Source organism: Hydra viridissima, unplaced genomic scaffold (genome assembly GCF_058129835.1).
Source record: "Hydra viridissima isolate aposymbiotic clone 2 unplaced genomic scaffold, HvirCarnegie_v1 scaffold_1, whole genome shotgun sequence".
NCBI classification, from domain to species: domain Eukaryota; kingdom Metazoa; phylum Cnidaria; class Hydrozoa; order Anthoathecata; family Hydridae; genus Hydra; species Hydra viridissima.
In genome coordinates this window covers 9825234-9843331 of record NW_028324300.1, presented here as the reverse complement: position 1 = coordinate 9843331, position 18098 = coordinate 9825234, and the positions used below count along the sequence as shown (strand labels likewise).

Here is an 18098-nt window from a genome sequence, read left to right as displayed (position 1 = left end):
AACACTATTTCATTCTTGTCAGTTAATTCATCTCCTAAACATATAAGTGTTTTATATGTTAATGTAAATAGCAAGATGGTTTATATACTTGCATTAATAGCTATCATTTACAGATAAAAGGTAAGTCAAAATGTTAGAAATATATTTGCAATTGTAGTTATTGTATATATTATGCTACCCCTAGCTTTTTTAACTTTTTTTTGTAAAGTTATAAAATGATTTATATTTCTCTCTTTTATCATTTGTATATATTAGATCTTATTTCAGGAAGTTGGGTAGTTATTGACATCCAATATTTGCTTGGATGCTGATGCATTAACTAGACGAGATGCTGGTGTTTAGTAACTTTAACAAATCAGTATAACCTGAACATATGGGGCGCCTGCCATCCCCTAATGGCTAGTTTATGAACAGTTATTTACTTTCTTGTTGTCACTTTTATATATCACATCTATTTTATTTCGGATATTATTGTGAGGATTTGTCAAAGCAAACATTAAGGGATACACTTACTTCTATTGATGTTTAAATGGTAAAATGTGTTTGCTTTAGTAGTTAAGTTATTTTGATTTATTTTTACCCAAGGGCATACCAGATATATATATATATATATATATATATATATTTATCACTTCAAGGTTTTATCAGAACATGCTGTTAGTTAGACTTTTACTTCTGTGGATATTGATGCCTTCAAAAGACAAGATTCTGTTTGAAGAATCTACATTTTCTATCTATGATGTGAATGCTTTATGGTAAATAGAAAAGTTGCATCTTGTTCGGATTAGACAGTCGCAATCTAAAAGGCTATTTTCAATAGCCACAATTCTGTTAAAAACATTATCAAGCAAATGGGAAAAAAAAGTCTTTTAGTTTAAAATTTTAGTTTTTTAATTTTTTTTTTAAACTATTTACATTTGTTGAAGGGTTCAATTTATTGGGGGTGGGAGTAGTAATCGATTTATTTCGATTAAAACTCCCACTCCAATAAATTTAAATTGATTTTTTAAGGGAAAACCTTTTATTTAAGTACTATCCAAAACAGCATCGCGAAAAATAGGCATAATTCAAGAAACTATGAATCTCTTTAAGTTCACTTTTGACTTTCTAGAAAGCTGGGTATTTAATATACACACTATACACAGCATAAAATAATATACAGTAATGGAATACACCTTTTATTATAAACGCGGTATTCATTACATATTAACATATTACATATTATAAGCTTAATAGGGTATAATATTAAAATTACATAGAGTATAATATTATAATTACACAGAGGTTTATCGATATTTATCATATTAATTTATAAAAAAGTTTTATCAATTTTTAATTCATTATAAAAATGTTTTATTATTTTAATCAATATGATAAATTAATTAAAATAATAACAATTTTTTTAACATAACTTTTTATTAAAGCGTTACGTTGAATGAAAACTTAATGGAAGCAAAAAATTGCGCAAATAAGCAAAACTGAATCACAGACGTATTTTTCATTCCAAAGGCATATAAGCTGCATACGAACTTCAAGGATATGTAGGCCTATTTTCTGTCAAAATTGTAATATCTACAAGTAGTAAAAAAGACTCTGCAAGAAATAAATGTTTTGATTAACTTTTAAATTTATTCTTCGAAAAAAACAAGATAAATCAATTTGTTTATCAATGGTTCAGTTCCTAAATTTTATATTCTTTAGGGCAATAACAATTTTGACCATTAAATGAAAGTTTGTTTTATTGACATGTCAGTACGCTTTGTGAATGGAAAATGCCAGTTCTCAATGGAACTTCCTGACTAACATTTTATAACACAATTATGCTAAAATAAGAACTAAAAATATTTTGACTTTTGAAAAAATGCAAGTTACAAACAAGTTCATATTACAATATCATATTAAAAAGGAAGGTCCTATGCAATTGAAACACGTTTATAGAGGCTCAGTGAGGTAAGTTATCATAGAAAACATGGCAGTCACTCGGGAGAATGTCTTTGAGCTCTTGAAGATGGTGATATTTCTTCGGCTTTAATTTTAGCCTGTCTTGATGGAGAAGGTTGAAAGTGATCGGAAAGTTAATTTTCTTTGGTCTTCTTGGCAAAAGTTTCCAACATTCGTCAAAGTCCAGTTTATAGAACATTTTTCTATTGGGGTTGTACCATAGACATCGAAGGTTTGTCACCGTTGGATCGCCGGCAGAAAGTCCAGGACGTATTGATGCGTATACCATTGTCAATGTTTCAGAATACTTCTTTACAAAAATGTGATCCACTTCAAATACATTGTATGGTGAAGGTTTTTTTTTGGCATCCTTTGCGCATTTAATTTAATCGCTCGGAAGATAAATTTCTTTCTTTTTTAAGCTCTGTTCAATTGGGCTATGCACTGAATCGCACTCCATTTGGGTGTGCCCCTTTTCCAAGAATTTCTGGTAGATGTTAATATTTAACTCTTCACTTAAATGAATCAGAGCATTTGACATAATGCTATTGCGATTCTGATAAGTACATCCATCTGAATATAAAATCACAGGAAGTTTTTCCTTTTTTATTACTTCTCTTATTGCGTGAACGGCGCAACTCGCAAACGTGTCAGCAGACAAATCAGCTTCTGATTCGTTAAACCAGTAACAAGTGCCATCGTGAGTGGAAAGACTGTAAACAGTGAAATTGTGGCAGTTCAACTTGGTTTTGTAGTATAGGGCACTGGCGTAAAGGCAAGGGCTGATTTCCACCGCTTGAACGTCCATAGTAAACCATCATTTGTTTATGAGGAGTCATAAACAAATGAGGAGTCCTGTACTGTCTTATCTTTATTTAGGTTGTCTTTGTCATTATTTTTTTCTTCTCTAGCTCGGTTCTTTTTTACAATGTGCCTGTCATAAGTTTCTTTGTCAATTTGATTCACTTCAAACAAGCAACAGACATCACATTTGTCCTTTTTTAGGTGTATACAAAGCAAGATTCAGTTCCTGAAAAACTTTTATAAATAGTTTTCTTCCTACTGGTTTGATATTTTTTTCATCACTAAACTCCTTGTATACTTGGTACAGTCCAAAATGAGAATTGTGATAATGTTCTAAGTACGTTTTAGTCGATGAACTTCGGCAATAGTGAGAGGGGAGAGTTGGCAAGGACTGCAAAAACTGCCACTTAAATTAGCGAGCCACTGCCTCACTGTCCAAGCTTTGATTCCTAAAGTATTTAAAAACATAGTCCTACAGACTTGGACCCTTTCGTTTTTAAGGAAAAGGTGAAACTCTCTGCTTACTTCCCTCCTAGAAATTTCTTCTTTTGTCATTTTTCTTTTCTCATCTACATTTTGTGCCAAGTTTGCGACAAACACTTTCCGTTGATCCCAATTCATTTCAGTTCAGAATTTAGAAAATATTTATTTTCTATCTTCTTCCGTAAATTTTTCACAATCCCGATTTTTCGCCTGAGCACACATTCGTGATGTGCCGACCATTCTTATTTTCCTTCCACCACGGGGTGTATCATGCCTACAATTTTCTCCTTTCGGTTTGGAGAATCCTAAATATGGCAAGCCCTCCATTCTTATTCTTTTGTTTTTTTCTCTTTTCCAATCTAATGGTGATAGTTTTACCTTTCTTAGAGGTTGTTCCTCGTCATTCTGATTAGGGTCTTCATTTTGAGGGATTTCTACCTCGTTAATAATCTCAGCATCAGGATTAATACCCAACTCACAATTTAAGTCTGGATAGCGAATTAAACTCCCTGCAATGGAATCATCGGCTACGTTGGACGTGTTCATCTCAATTTCTTTATTTGAGTTGTACGGGATTGGAACAGAACATTATCTACTTTAAGCACCTCGCAAACACTCAAGTCACTTAAATTTAAACTACTCTGTGATTTGCCAGTAGTTTGAAGTTCATTATCGAACACTGTATCAAATTTGTTGTCACTACTGAGTGCTGAGATAATTTCAGCTTCAGCCATTACTTGAGGATTGCTCCTTTCTTCATAAATGGAATCCGGCATAATTATGTTGACTCTATCATTTCCTGTAACATAAGAGAAAAACTAACATTAGGTACTTTCAAACTAAGTTAGTAAGTCATAATTAAATACTTCAAGATCCATATTGTTTATGCACTGAAAAAGTATTTCAGCTTTTACTTGCAAAAATAGGTTGTAACGTTTTTTCGAAAACTAACAAGTCTTTTAAGAATAATAATCTGTTAACTAGACTTCTAAAAATAAGATTGTACTTAACGTTATATAATTCTATGATAATCAATGATAAAACAAATCATAAAACAGCTTTAATAATAGTTTCACATTACTAATAAATTTTTTTTTTAAAAAAAATATTTTTTACAATTCAAACGCAGCTATATTTTACGACTACAGGATAAGTATAGATAAGTGAATAAAACAATTACTTTCAATAGAATATGGTTAATGAAGTATTACAAAACTCGTTAAAGTGTAACACAATTTTTTTAGTTTAAAAATAAAATAGAAAAGACACATGCTGCTCAGATTGGCGATATTGCGCGCAAATCTTCACACAGGCGGTCCTACGTTACTTCGATTGCAGCGCCTCTGGTGGCTATATTTAAAGTTATGACGATACCAACAGATGCGTCACTTAAAGACGAAAAACTCTGTGTGCGTATTTCAATATCGAAAAAATCGTCACATAGGGGGTATTACCTGCGCAACGACGTTATGTTGGTCGTAGTTTTCTTAAGCAATCCTTGTTATGAAATTTTGTTACTTAAAAGTGCATAACTTTTTGTAGGATTATTCTTTTTTTATGAAATGTTCACCATTGTAATACTTATTTAAAGCTTTTTCCAAGGATATATAATGATTAAATATATTAATAAGTCAAAATTTTTTACGCACATACTCAGCAAGCACACAACGTTAAAACAACGTTGAAATAACGTTGATCGACGTTGATCAACGTTATACAGTACTGTGAATATTATAAAAAACTCTTAATATCTACTATGTCCTCCTTTTGCCTTAATCACAGCCGATATTCGCCGGGGAATAGATTCATACAAACTAGTTATAAAATCCTGGGGTATATTGTGCCATTCTCTTTGAAGTACTTCAAAACATTCTTCAGCATTTCGGGGAGCATGTTCGACCTTCTTTCTGTTCAGGTAATTCCAAATAGGCTCAATTATGTTCAAATCTGGACTCTGGAGAGGCCAGGTCACCAATTCCAGTACTCCTTTGCCATTTCATTTAAATAATTTTTTTGCCACTCGGGAACAATGTTTTGGGTCATTGTCCTGCTGCAGAATAAAATTATGAATTATTAGTCTCATTCCGGATGATACAGCATGGTGCCTTAGAATATCCACGACGGACGAAGTTTGACGCTGCGAATAACCTTCTTCGTGAAGCACAATAACTTTTTGTCTCTCAATTAAAGATATTTTACCCATTTAATTATCTAAAAATGCAAACTAAACATTTAAAAATGAAAACAAACATTTAATTTATCTAAAAATGCAAACTAATAACTTTGTTTAATTATTTTTAACTATTTGTTTCGCTGTGTTCATAAAAACTTAAGTACGCTTTAAAAAAATTACATAGGAAAAAAATTGTAAATGCGTCTAATTATACACAAGTGGTCCAAAACATATTCACAGTACTGTATGTTTAATGCGTGCGCGCGTGTTTTTTTTTATTATTATTATTTTCTTCGATAATGCATGTAAAGTTTTGTGCATTTTTGTTTTGTACCGAGTAGATGCTTGGTTATATGGTTAAAAATTTCGGACTAACGACTTTCTTGAATAAGTCTTATGTAATTTGCTCATGGTTTTTCTGCTGATCTCCATAAGAAAGTCTTTTACAACATTCCTTTAAATTGTTGCAGAGAACTTACACTCCCACCCGTGAAAAACGTCTTTCTACATTTCTGACGGTTCGCAACTTCGTTCATTTTCAGTTTTTTATTGTTTTAGACAAAGAAGCTTATACAATAATGACGTCAGTGAATAAAATAAGGAACTTTTTGTTTTCCGTTACGTTTATTCTTACGTTTATTCCGTTACGTCTATTCTTGTATCAATTAAAGGCTTTTTGAAAAAAAACTCTGAATTTACAATTTATTGTTTTCGTATCAAATTCAAGCAGGATTTTTCAGGATTTCTCAGGACATCTGTATTGACACTTTTGAGTTAATTAAGTATTTTGTCATCTACCGCAATAGCAATCAAACTTTACTTCAAGAACTAATTTTAACAGTTGGAGCATAGATGTTTTCTAGATTCAGAAAATGTAAATGAACTAAAATTTTACAATCAATATTTTCAAAGTGAAAAGTTATCAAATATATGTTAAACCATTTTACACCAAACCTAATTTAACATGTAAGTCTTAATGTCAATATTCAATTTTGAAATCCGTAAGAGAAATTTGTTTTTATCTAGTTGATACCAGCACTCACTCTCGCCCATTCCTTAACATTTTTTGCCATTTGCTCATATGCATTGATAATTCTCAGTTTATGGAGAAGAATCATGAATTCTTTTACCGAATATTCAGGCCTTTCTCGATCTATTATTCGAAAAAGAATTTCAGCGGGAGAATAGTTATTTGGACGCATTTGATGCCTGGCTATGTGTTCTCTATCTTCCATGTAGTATCCTAGTTCTGCGGCAACGTCCTTCCAAACATTATCTCGAGTTAATACACTTAGCTGGTTGATAATACTGTGACTAAGTTGCGAAAATGAGCTAATACTTTCCAATTCAGGCAAACTTATTTGAAATGTTTCCAAAGCACTTTTAAAAGCTTCAAACCTTATTGTTCCAGGATTTAGTTTCAATTCATTCAGCCAAACTTTCGCTGGATTGCCTCCTCCTCCTCTTGCTAAATCAATTTCATTTCTACTACTTTCAGAAAATTCAAACTCGTCGCAAATTATAAATACCGTTTCTCCGATATCTAGATGCTTGTACAATTCACCGAGACCATACCGATAATCTAAAGGTAGATATAGAGAAAATTATGAAGAGAGTTGTGTAATAGTAATGCCCTGTGAGTTGGTTCTTATTAAAAAGCCTAGAAAGAAAACTTATCGCATTTAAAACATGGCATTGTCTAAAAATTTAAAAACTCCATGTTATTGAGGTGAAATTTTTTTTAATTTACTCATTTTTGCTAAATATAAAATTTATGGTTAAACCAAAGAAGAAAAAAAATTTTTAGCAGATTTGGATTAACGGTTCTCCGCTGATGAATTTTAGAATCGTTTAAAAAACGTTTCAAGTTTCAAAGAAAAGACAAGAAAAACGGAAATACAATAAACCAAACGCTCACAGAAACTTTCTTTTAATTTATCTTCGAATTGTTATATGTTCTAACTTTCGAATTGTTATATGTTCTAACTTTCGAATTGTTATATGTTCTAACTTTAGATTAAGGAAATTCTTTAAATGAGAATATTTTTATCAAAGAAAAGATCATATTTCTAGTTCCGAGTTCCTCCTATGACCACTTTAAATTGTTTTTATAAACTTTGCCATTCTCTTTGGTACCTTGCATCAAGATGGTTGAACTTCTTCATGTAAATTATGTTTTGGTTTTTGTTTTTTTTTTACATAAAACGATCAAAAGGTTTCACACGACGTAAAATGGAACATAAGAGAATCAAAAGGAATGTTTAAATACATATTCAACAATGTTTGACGCAGATAAAGTTTTATGGCTAAATCTAAGCATATCAAAACTAGGTACTTAAAATATAGATTTATGGATATATAGATATATACACATATAACACATATATATAGAGAGATTTATAGAGATTTCACAAAATATTAAATAAATTCTTCAAATTAAATTTCAGTTTTGCCGTTATCAGTTTTCATTTTTTCACGTTATTTTTAAAGTTGTGTTGTTAGTTAAACAATCTTAATAGCAAAAGCAAACTAGTCACCAATGCTCAGATTTTTTATAAGAGAAAGTTTTTAAAGAATAAGAACAGTTAATAATGCGAAGATAAAAACTATTGCTGGCGCAGAAGCAAAGAAAAAAAAATATTGTTAGTTTGATGCAAATAGTTTCAACACAAGACATGTTAGAGAGAAGAGTTTGGTTGTAAAACGTCAGCTGACTGCTTTGATCGTTGTTAACCCACATACGCTCTACTCCATTCTCGACAATCATTATAAACTACACATTATAACGCAGCACGCTATATTAATATTCCAGGTCTCGAAAGGGATGTGCTTCTGAAGAAAAATGTGGTTGAGCTTGAGCTATCAATGATAGTGATATACATTTGCTCATGGAAATGGGTCATTGAAAGTTAGAGGTGGAAAGAAAAAAATATCGGACTATCGGATGATAATATAATATATCCAGTATTACAATAACTATTGGACTAAGGAAAAAGTATCGGACTATCTGACTAAAAAAATAACTATTTAACTTCGACTACCGGACCGTCCAAATTCTGTATTTCCGTCTTCCTAATACTTTTATATGTAATAAATTTTTTTTTTTTTGAAAAAGTTCAAATTCAAAAATTGTGACGACGACATTTGGGTGTATGTATTTGTTACGCAGCATTATGTTATTTTCTCTTTGCGCCTTTTTCAGTTTTTACTTTTGCAACTATCGAATTATTGAGGTTTTCGAATTAAAATGATTATATATATATATATATATATATATATATATATATATATATATATATATATATATATATATATATATATATATATATTCGTCGGTATCACCATAAATTATGCATAAGAAAAGTCAACTTTCTATAATTCGAAAATCTCTCTAATTTGAACTTGAATTAGTGTGGCTGTACAGTATATATAAGTATTAACAAACCATTAGTTACTTGAAAAATAGTCATTAATGGGCTTATACTTTTTTTAAAAATAGGACAAAACTAGAATATTTGCGAAAAAATGGGACAATTAATAAATACAAAAAACGGGAATGAACTGGCAAAAACAAGACATAATGTCAGCCTGTGTCTGTGCTAATAGATAGTGAGGTTGCAATTGAATTGCTGTGATTGAATTGCACAGAAACAATCATATAAAGTGGTGAAAAGAATTAAGGTTACATAGTTTCCTAGTGGAATTGGTTTTTAACAAGAAACTCTTCTATATGTAATTTGAGTGGTTTTTTTATGACGGTTATTTAAGGGTTTTTTTTTATGGAATTTGAGATAAGTTGTTCGAGAAAATTATGTAGGGGAGTGAAAAGAAGATTAGCAACGTTGTGCTTGCTGCAAGAAAGCTACAGATGTATACCAGTGTTCTGTAAATCAGTAAGTGTAATCAGTAAATGTATTCTTTAAATCAATAAATTGAAATAACTGTTGTCTGTTCCTAACATGGTTTTTTTTTTAATCTATTTAATATTCTAATTGTTTGAATAGGACAACTTTGAAATTGAAATGTTTTATTAATTAATTTATGTTATCGTTTTATTAGATTTATATTTCTGTAAATAGTTACAGTTAGATACCATAGAAAGATGAAATTGACAAGTATTTGACATTTACGTCAAGTCGGCTACCTAGCGCTATAAACCACTGTAATATTTCACTTAATTAGTTAATATTATCATTCTTTTAAATTTAACTTTATGTAAATAGTTTCAGTTAGATATCATGTTAAGTTGAAATGGACAAATGTTTGACATTTAAGTCAAGTCGGCTACCTAGTGCTATGCGCCACCACCCCGATTCTGTGAGTACATTAGATCTTACTTCGCCCCAACCCAAAAAAAGACGGTTCTAAGGTGCTTAGGAAAATTAGGCAGTAAGGTTTAAGGCAAGGAGATCAAGTAGTCTGCAACCTCATTCAGCAACCTCAAGACCCACTACAAAGTACCATCTGGAGGCTCCTGATTTTATAGTCTGTCTTAAGAGAAAAATTGGATTAGAAGAAGGCCTGTAGGCTATACTATACCTTCATCATCAAAGACATTGTGCCAGCTCATGATACAGACTCTCCTGCCATGAGGGACTACCTGAAATTCTTGAATCCAAACTTTATGGTCCCCCCAGAGCGAAGCTGTACATGGAAATTGCCCAGCAGGGAGACGAAGCCAAATCTGCCCTCACCAGTAGCTTAGAGAAAGTCAATCATGCTGCCATCACTGCAGACAGCTGGCCCACACACAACAGAAGCTTTCTTGACATGATTGTCCACTGATGTAATTGCCAAACCCTCAAGAGAGAAAAAGCTGTCCTAGGCATAAAGAAGATTCTAGTCCAGCAGACAAGTGATTATCTAGCCCAGGCCATGATGGATCTGCTCAATGAGATTACCCTCTCTAGCAAGACCGTTAGCAAAATAACGTACAATGGTGCGAACTACGATGCTGCCTTCAAGAGGTCAAAAAGATTCAATACAATTCAATACAATTGAATTGTATTGAATCTTTCAAAGAGGGTAAAAAAAATCAAAAAAAGCATTAACATTTTTTTAGCTATCGGACTATCGGAATATCGATAATCAGACCGGGAAATTAGGAAAGCTATCGGACTATCGTTATCGGATTAGGAACTCAAACTATCGGACAATCGGATATCAGACTCAAAAAAAAACGGTTGCCCACCTCTGTTGAAAGTTAGAGGTAAGCGGTGAGCTAGCTTTTTTTGCAAAAGCAAGTAACGTGTCCGTATCATGAAAAGCTGAATTCAATAATTTTACTCTTGTAACCTTACTTCAAGGCATAATGCCAATCACTTGCGGTAGATATTTTAGAAAGATAGACCGAAAACTGAGAGTAACTAAAACAGGTGAGAGTGCTTTTGAAGGGTTAACTCTTGAATATCGAATAGCATGGGAGTCTTTACTAAAGTGATAATTACAGTCCCCTTGTCCAATAAACGATGGCCGTGTTAAAAGATTGGCTGAGTGAATACTAACGGAAACTCGTTGCTAAGTTTGGAGTTATATTTACAGATTGTGAAAAACTACTTCAAAATGTAACAATGAAAAATATAAATCACCCACTACTACAGCCTAAAAGTTTATGCTAGTTCCAGGATGTGCGTAATGATCCCTAGATTAATAAATTTTCGATAAGATAAACGGATGTAGTGATATATTGACCTTACCAAACAATAATATCCTTAGCAACGATATCTGATGTTTTGACCAAAGAAAACCCTTTAGGGTTATGATAGGCCAATATCCATATGTCACAAAACCCTATTGGCATATGGATATAGACCAATTATCAACCAAAAGTGTTTTCTTTGGACATAACATCAAGCTCACACTCATTTTTTTACACCTGTGACACTTAATGATTAAGTACAATCAAAATTATTTTCTATGCTGGAACAACACCTAATTTAAGAGGCATCGGAAGAAATATTAAAAAAGAAGAGCTAAAAAATCTGGCAGAGAGTCTTAGGATGAGAACTTTAGGAGAATGATAAAGAGAGAATAGTTTTAGTGCAGATCTTTAAAAAAAACCTTCTGTAGTCACTCTTATGCAGTAAACTGTCTAAAGCTAATGAATATAAAGAAGAGTAAAAATACTGTTTCAACATTTTGACTGTTTAATATGTAATAATGATTTTACCTTTCAACGGAGAGTTTAGTAACTTGTCAATTTTTTGCTGGTCTTCGGAATTCTCAACAGTTATCAGGTTATCTAGATTTATGTTTCTGATCAATCTTTCTATTTGCTCAGTACCACTAGCTAATAAAACAAAATCAAAAGGTATACAAAATTATAATCAAATTTGCGAGACACTTCATGTAAAAAAAAAACCTAAGTTTCCCTTCGATATAAACGGTTTATTTTTTTTAATAAACTCTATTTTAAATCTGTCTACAATATCTAATTTATCAAAAAAGCGAAGTTAGGTCTGAGCCAACATTTATCAATAATAATCGAACATCATATCAAAGCTGATTGACGTTTGTATTCAGTAAATGAAATTCTCCCTCGGGAAAAAAAAGTCTTTGCCCTGAGTAAGACTGATAGTATTTATGAAAAATTATTCGATATTTTGACATGCGAATGTTTGGTTATTTTACTATCAGCTGTAAAACAATCAATACAGCAGAGAGAGTTTTACATGAGAAATTTTGGTTTCATAAGGAACAGAAAAGTTACAACACAAAAAGACTGTGGTATAAGAGGATACACCCTTTTTCTTATCTACTTTCGCAGTGGACCCAAACCCCTTTTAACAGTAGATTTACATTTATTGCAGTGGAGATTTCTACACACTATCCTCAAATTAATAAGGCCAAAAAGCTTTATTTTTATCAATAGCAAAAATATAAAATAACACATTTTGCTAAATAAAAATTATATTTAACCCTAAACTTTTGTCAAGTAAGTTTAATCCAAGTTTTTTGAGTAAAAGAAAAATAATTTTTGAGCTAGTTTGAATAATAGTTAATATGACAATTAAAAATAGAACTACAAATAAGAATTTTTTTTGTAACTCACTTGCCATTTTCTAAAAGTAATCGAGTTCAAAAACACTTTTTTCTCAAAGCAGCAGTATAAACAATTTTTCAGAAGCATTCCATCATGTTTCTTGCACTAACAAAAAAGCATTCAGAGATTATTAATCCGATCAAGAAAAATTTGAGATATGGATTGATTAAATTATGCTCAACTAATTTAATAAACCATTCCTTGAAAAGCGTGTTAATTTTATAAATTGTTTTTTAGTTAATGTTATTTATTTTCATTAATATTTCAAATAGAGGCATCAAAAACTATTCCTCGAATATCTTTTCAAAAACGTACATTCCGCATAGTAAAACAATTTATGGGTTTTTCGTAATACTTTTTCTCATAAAAACAAAGTAAAACAATGGCAATGGTAAACAATCAAATAAATGGCAATGGTAAACAATCATGGTAAACAAAATGGTAAAATAATCGTAAAAAATTTATTTGATGTAAATACTGTAGGCGGATTTTGTATTAGAGGAACAACGAAATCTGTTAGAGCTCGTGAATTGCTTCCAGAAAAAGGCTATCTTCTCTTAAAGATTCAAACGGATTTCATAAGTGTCGTAAGTATTTATTTTAAAAAGTTGGAAAAAAGAAAACTGAGATGCTTAGAATGAAAAAAAAAGAATTCTCAAAGTAATTTACTTTTCATGTAAAAGTCTTAGATTATAGTGAACTTCCAATCTTCTGATAACAGAGTTAGTTTCTTGAGTTTACTAATTTGTTTTTCTGTTAACCCATTGATAGTACCAGGAATCTGTAATTTTATTGTAAACATATTTAGCTTTAATTATCTTACTAATCTTTAAAAAAGTTCCAACGTACATGAAAACCTGATGATAAGTTATTTTTTTTTTAGCCCCTGTTTCTTAATCCCTTAAAAAACAAAAGATTGCAATATTGAAGACCTTTTAACAAGAGCTAAAGTTTTTCTTAACCTAAATAAAACGATGGATGAAAAATTGAATAACTGATTAATAGTTTCATCTGTTAATGCTTCTTCCTCCTCGCTACTTTTATCATCATCCAAGCTCACGTTTTCCGTTTCATAAGTACACACATTTTCTACTTGATTGTTTACATCGTGCATTTCAAGGTGTTCGTCCGACGATATATTTTATTTAGACTCGATATCGCTTTCATTTTAGTTATTGCAATAAATAAGATCCTCCTCGATATCTGATGTGCCATCTAATAAGTTTGGTGATGATTTGGCGCACAACTTTATTCCATGATTTAAAAGAAGATTTAAGTTATGACAAACGTGTGAAAGTCGTAAAGCAAAAGATTCCATCGGCTTTTTAATATCTTCAGCGTTGTCTGTTGTTACTGAAACAACTTTACTATCAATTTCGAACTAAGTAATTTCTTTTTGCAGGAATGCTGTAAGTCTACTACTTAATTGTCTTCCGTAAAATCTACGAAAACAAGCTATATTTGATCTGTATTTCAACTTCCTTGTTAAATAATGCGCTGTTATGCAATGCAAATAGGATCCAACCCTATTCTTCCACAAATCGGTTCCTGGGGCATTATGGGTAACTGACTTAAGTTTAGCTCTAAGATCGTTCTTGTATTGATAGTATTGCTTTCTCAATCTCTTTGCAATTGTCTTTCAATGAAGCAGATTGTAAAGTGGAGCAAAAATGTTTAGAAAGCGTTGCATACCAGGTTTATGAAAATCGTTAAGAGGAAGGCCATCTTGAATAACAAAATTTATTACGGCTTCATCTATTTCATCTTTGTTCTGCATCCCAACTAATTTATCTTGAACAAGTTTTTTTTTTTTGAGAATCGTAAAAGTACTCAGATTTTCTATGAACATAAAAAATATGTTTTCACAGATTTGGTGCAGGCCCACATACAAGGTTTCCATTCTCCGGGCACATCAAACAAACATACTTATTAGAGCTGGCAACAAATGAAAATAGGGTCTAAATAGGCAATCTTTTTATTTTACGGACTGGTTTTATAACTTGATCATCATCGGTATCAGAGTTCAAAACTACAGTACAAACAGTAGTTTATAAAAATATATTTCAAGTATCAACGCAAATTAAAGGCTGATACAAATACATAACTGTGCAGCAAGTATTTATTCTGGGTCATTTACTTTCTTTGACCTTTCTGTTTTTATTCGCAAGTTCATCTTAATATTTAAATAAAATTTACAAACATACCTGAATATGTAAAATTGTCACCAGATAGACAACGCTTCAACAGTTGGCGTGTTTGTTCAGATAAAGACAAACATTTCTGGCGATGTATGTTGATAAAGTCTTGCATTCCAAATAGAGGTCTTTTAGATTTTTTTTTTTTTTTTTTTTTCCTGTCATTGTTGTCAAAATTAAACAAAATTAATATGGTACTCGCCTATACAAATACGAGATCTCTGATTCAAATCGTAAATAAAGGCTCTGATAGTAATTTAATGTAATTAGTTTCCTCAATCATTTTTATGGTTTTGAAGAGTACACAGAATAGTCGGATTTATGGAACATAAGGTTTTTAAACAATCAGTTTGTAAAATGATTAAATTTTTTGCTGTTGTCATTTTATCGATGTTTGTTGCGAGAAAGCAATAATAATTCTGGCCAGTTTATACGCCCTTATTATAATCTGTTTTTACATGCCCTTATTACATTAAGTGTCGCTCCTTAGTTTTTAAATAATAAAAACATTTATAGATAAAAACTTAAAAAAAACTACATATAAATTTGCTTTTCAAAGAATTTCTTTTTCAGAAATGGGTGTCTCCCAGGGTAAATGCGTCTTCTCCTTACTACTATGTTTAGGTTATTTATAAATTAGTTTTAGAAAGAAACACGAGAACCCCACCCAAATATCCTCCTGACAAAAAATTCCCCTGGAAAAAATCCCCCTTCCCCCCCAAAAAAAAACAACAAACTTTTGTTTAAATTAATAGACTGCCTCCCCAAGTCCCATCCGTCAGTTGTTGTGTGTACTATTTTGTGCATGTTCTCCCTAACTGCCAATCTATAGATGTACATTCCGCTGCACTAATTCCAGAAAAGTCAGTCGATAAAACAAAAGTAAAAAAGCAACAAATAAATTTAAAAATTTACACATTAAAAACGGTATAAGGAAAAAAGCTGATACAATGATAAGATGACACTAAAGCGTATCTAAGTATATAAAAAAAACTATTTAGGCATTTTTCCTGGGAGGTTTTTTTCAGGAGGATATTTTTCTTGATACCGTCTGAATTCCATACGTTCCATCATTAAAAATTTTCAAAAAGACAACTGTTCCAGCCTAAAACTAGTAATATGTTCCCATGTTCGGCAAGGAATTGAACTTTTTTTTAAACAGGATCTAAGAATGGTTTCATAGCAAATGCATAATTGTTCCGGAGCTAGGAATGGTTTTAATTGCTAATATAATCATTGATCGGAGTCGATTATTGATATTTTAAATATCAATAATCGACTCCGATCTAAAACCGTTAAAAATATCTAAAACCGTTCAGACTAGTTGTTACCTTAAATTAAATTAACTATGGTTTACTGCAACTTTTGTTTCACTGCATTTTACTCTCATACTTTCACTCTTTCAAAGAAAATATAGACCAAAAGTAAACTTACTTACTTTTTAAGTATAAATTACTTTTAATTGTAACGAAAAGTTATTTAAAATGTTAACTTAAGTAATCAAAAGCAATTTTATATAATTTTCTTTTAATAGCCATTTCATTTTAGTTATAAAATAACACGTCTACTTAGAAAATCTAATGATATAAGTAAATTTTAAAATAAGCATAAGTAAAATTGTTAATTGTTTCAGATTTTTTTTTAAAAATGTTCAAAACCACCAAACTATTTTCAAACTCTTATAATCTTTATCTTAACACTTAGTGGTTTACTCTTTATGTGACCAAACTTTTTAAATGGACATAAAAATATCATACATCGCTCGTTTAGCTAGTTCATCCCAAATCTTGCCATAATGTCCTTTAGTGTAACAACTAAGAGATGAAGGTCAATGACGATCTTGTTTTCGGCAGTCATCGTAAAAAAATGAAATTTTTCATTTTATTAGTTTTTTACGTATCGATCAAAGATTTCGAAACCCTAAATAAAAGGACGTTAAAGTTAATACAGATCTTGAGGGGGGCATGCTGTATTTAGGAAAAGATCTTTTGATGGATCTGATTAAAAGAGTTGCTCATATAATGAAAAAAGAATTTTACAGCTTAATTAAGGTTATTAGATAATCTTTCCCAAACAAGTTTGATGATTATTTATTTTTTAAACTTTCATTTTGCACCATCTACTGATGTCAGCAAAAAAAACCTTTTTTAGAAACCTTTTTCCATTGACGAAAAAGTTAATTGCGATTAGTCAAAACCAGCAACAAAGAGTTTTATTTGTTAGAAGCTACTCACAAAAGACCTTTTAATTTAGAAATGCTTCACAATACTCTTTTGACTAAAGGATGGCAAAAAAGTTGAGACAAAACTTAAATTAATTTCTCTCATATAAGTTGTTTTGAAGATGTTCAGCTTTACATAATGTACAATCAACTATGTGCCTAAAACATAACTTTTTTTTTTTAAAAATGAGGCTAAACGTTTCCAGGAGAGAAAATCTTCGAGAAAGTGTTAAAAATTTCGTTGTAAAAATCTAAAAATGGAAAAATGAGAAATGGTAAATCAATTTTTAAAGGAAGGATTCAACTTTGGTTGCAGGTTCAACTTTGTATAAGGCCTTAGGTATGTTGCACACTGATCGACCAATTAAAGACAGGAAAAAAACTGAATGCCCATCCTCATGGACACCGGCTAAGCGATCTCAACTCAAGCAACATGAGGGAAATACAAAACGTGATGCTATAGAAACAGCGTGATGTTTTTGCTTTATTGAAAGAAAATTGTAGTGGTAGCAACAAGAAAGTTATTTTTTACTCTGATAACTGTAGTGGTCAAAATAAGAAACAATCTTTTAACAATGAACATGAATGCAATACAGGCATTTAACATTTCAACAGTAATACATAATTGCTAACTGGACACACAGAATGAGGACGACACTATGTATTTGTAATTGAAAGACTAAGAAAGGGCCACTAAAAATATAACTAAATATGTTTCAGGCTAACTAGCTGCTATAATTCAATTAACCAACAAAGAAAACAGTTCCACGTAAAGAAATTGATACACCTATATGAAGTGATAAAATTGAAATAATGCGAATTGATTGCCTCAGTCCACCGGATCAATACAAAGAAACAGCCTATTAATTAAAAAGAAGTTTATCAGGCCTGACATTATTCTACCTGAAACTTGAATACTGATAAAAGGTTGATATTTTGTTTGTGACTCAAGATCAATATCTACACTTAGTATTTAACATAAAAAAAAAAACAAAATCCATTAATTTTGACGCATAAAAAATGGAAATGTATTTAGTATATACATATTTTATGATACCTTCACTTGTTATAGGCGAAATTAATTTAAGACAAAAAATGCTTCATTTAATGCTCTATACATGTAGTTTTACAAAGTTATTAAGACTAATAAATGCATGCTGAGCAATTAATTCTAAAGGGTACTGGTATGCTAAACTCAGAGAGAGAGATTTTATGTTTTAATGTTAAGAAAAAGAATAA

At 31.1% G+C, this 18098-nt stretch overlaps 1 protein-coding gene across 1 annotated transcript; it reads right to left on the bottom strand.

Moving 5' to 3' along the window:
• Nucleotides 1-6285: 6285 nt before the first annotated feature.
• LOC149893274 (uncharacterized) lies at nt 6286-12770 on the bottom strand. The gene is made up of 3 exons (XM_090070010.1): nt 12453-12770; nt 11571-11690; nt 6286-6983 (listed from the first exon to the last, which is right to left on the bottom strand). The coding sequence occupies exons 1-3, from the start codon at nt 12457-12459 to the stop codon at nt 6424-6426; spliced, it is 687 nt and encodes a 228-aa protein (XP_089926136.1). The 5' UTR covers nt 12460-12770; the 3' UTR covers nt 6286-6423.
• Nucleotides 12771-18098: the final 5328 nt, after the last annotated feature.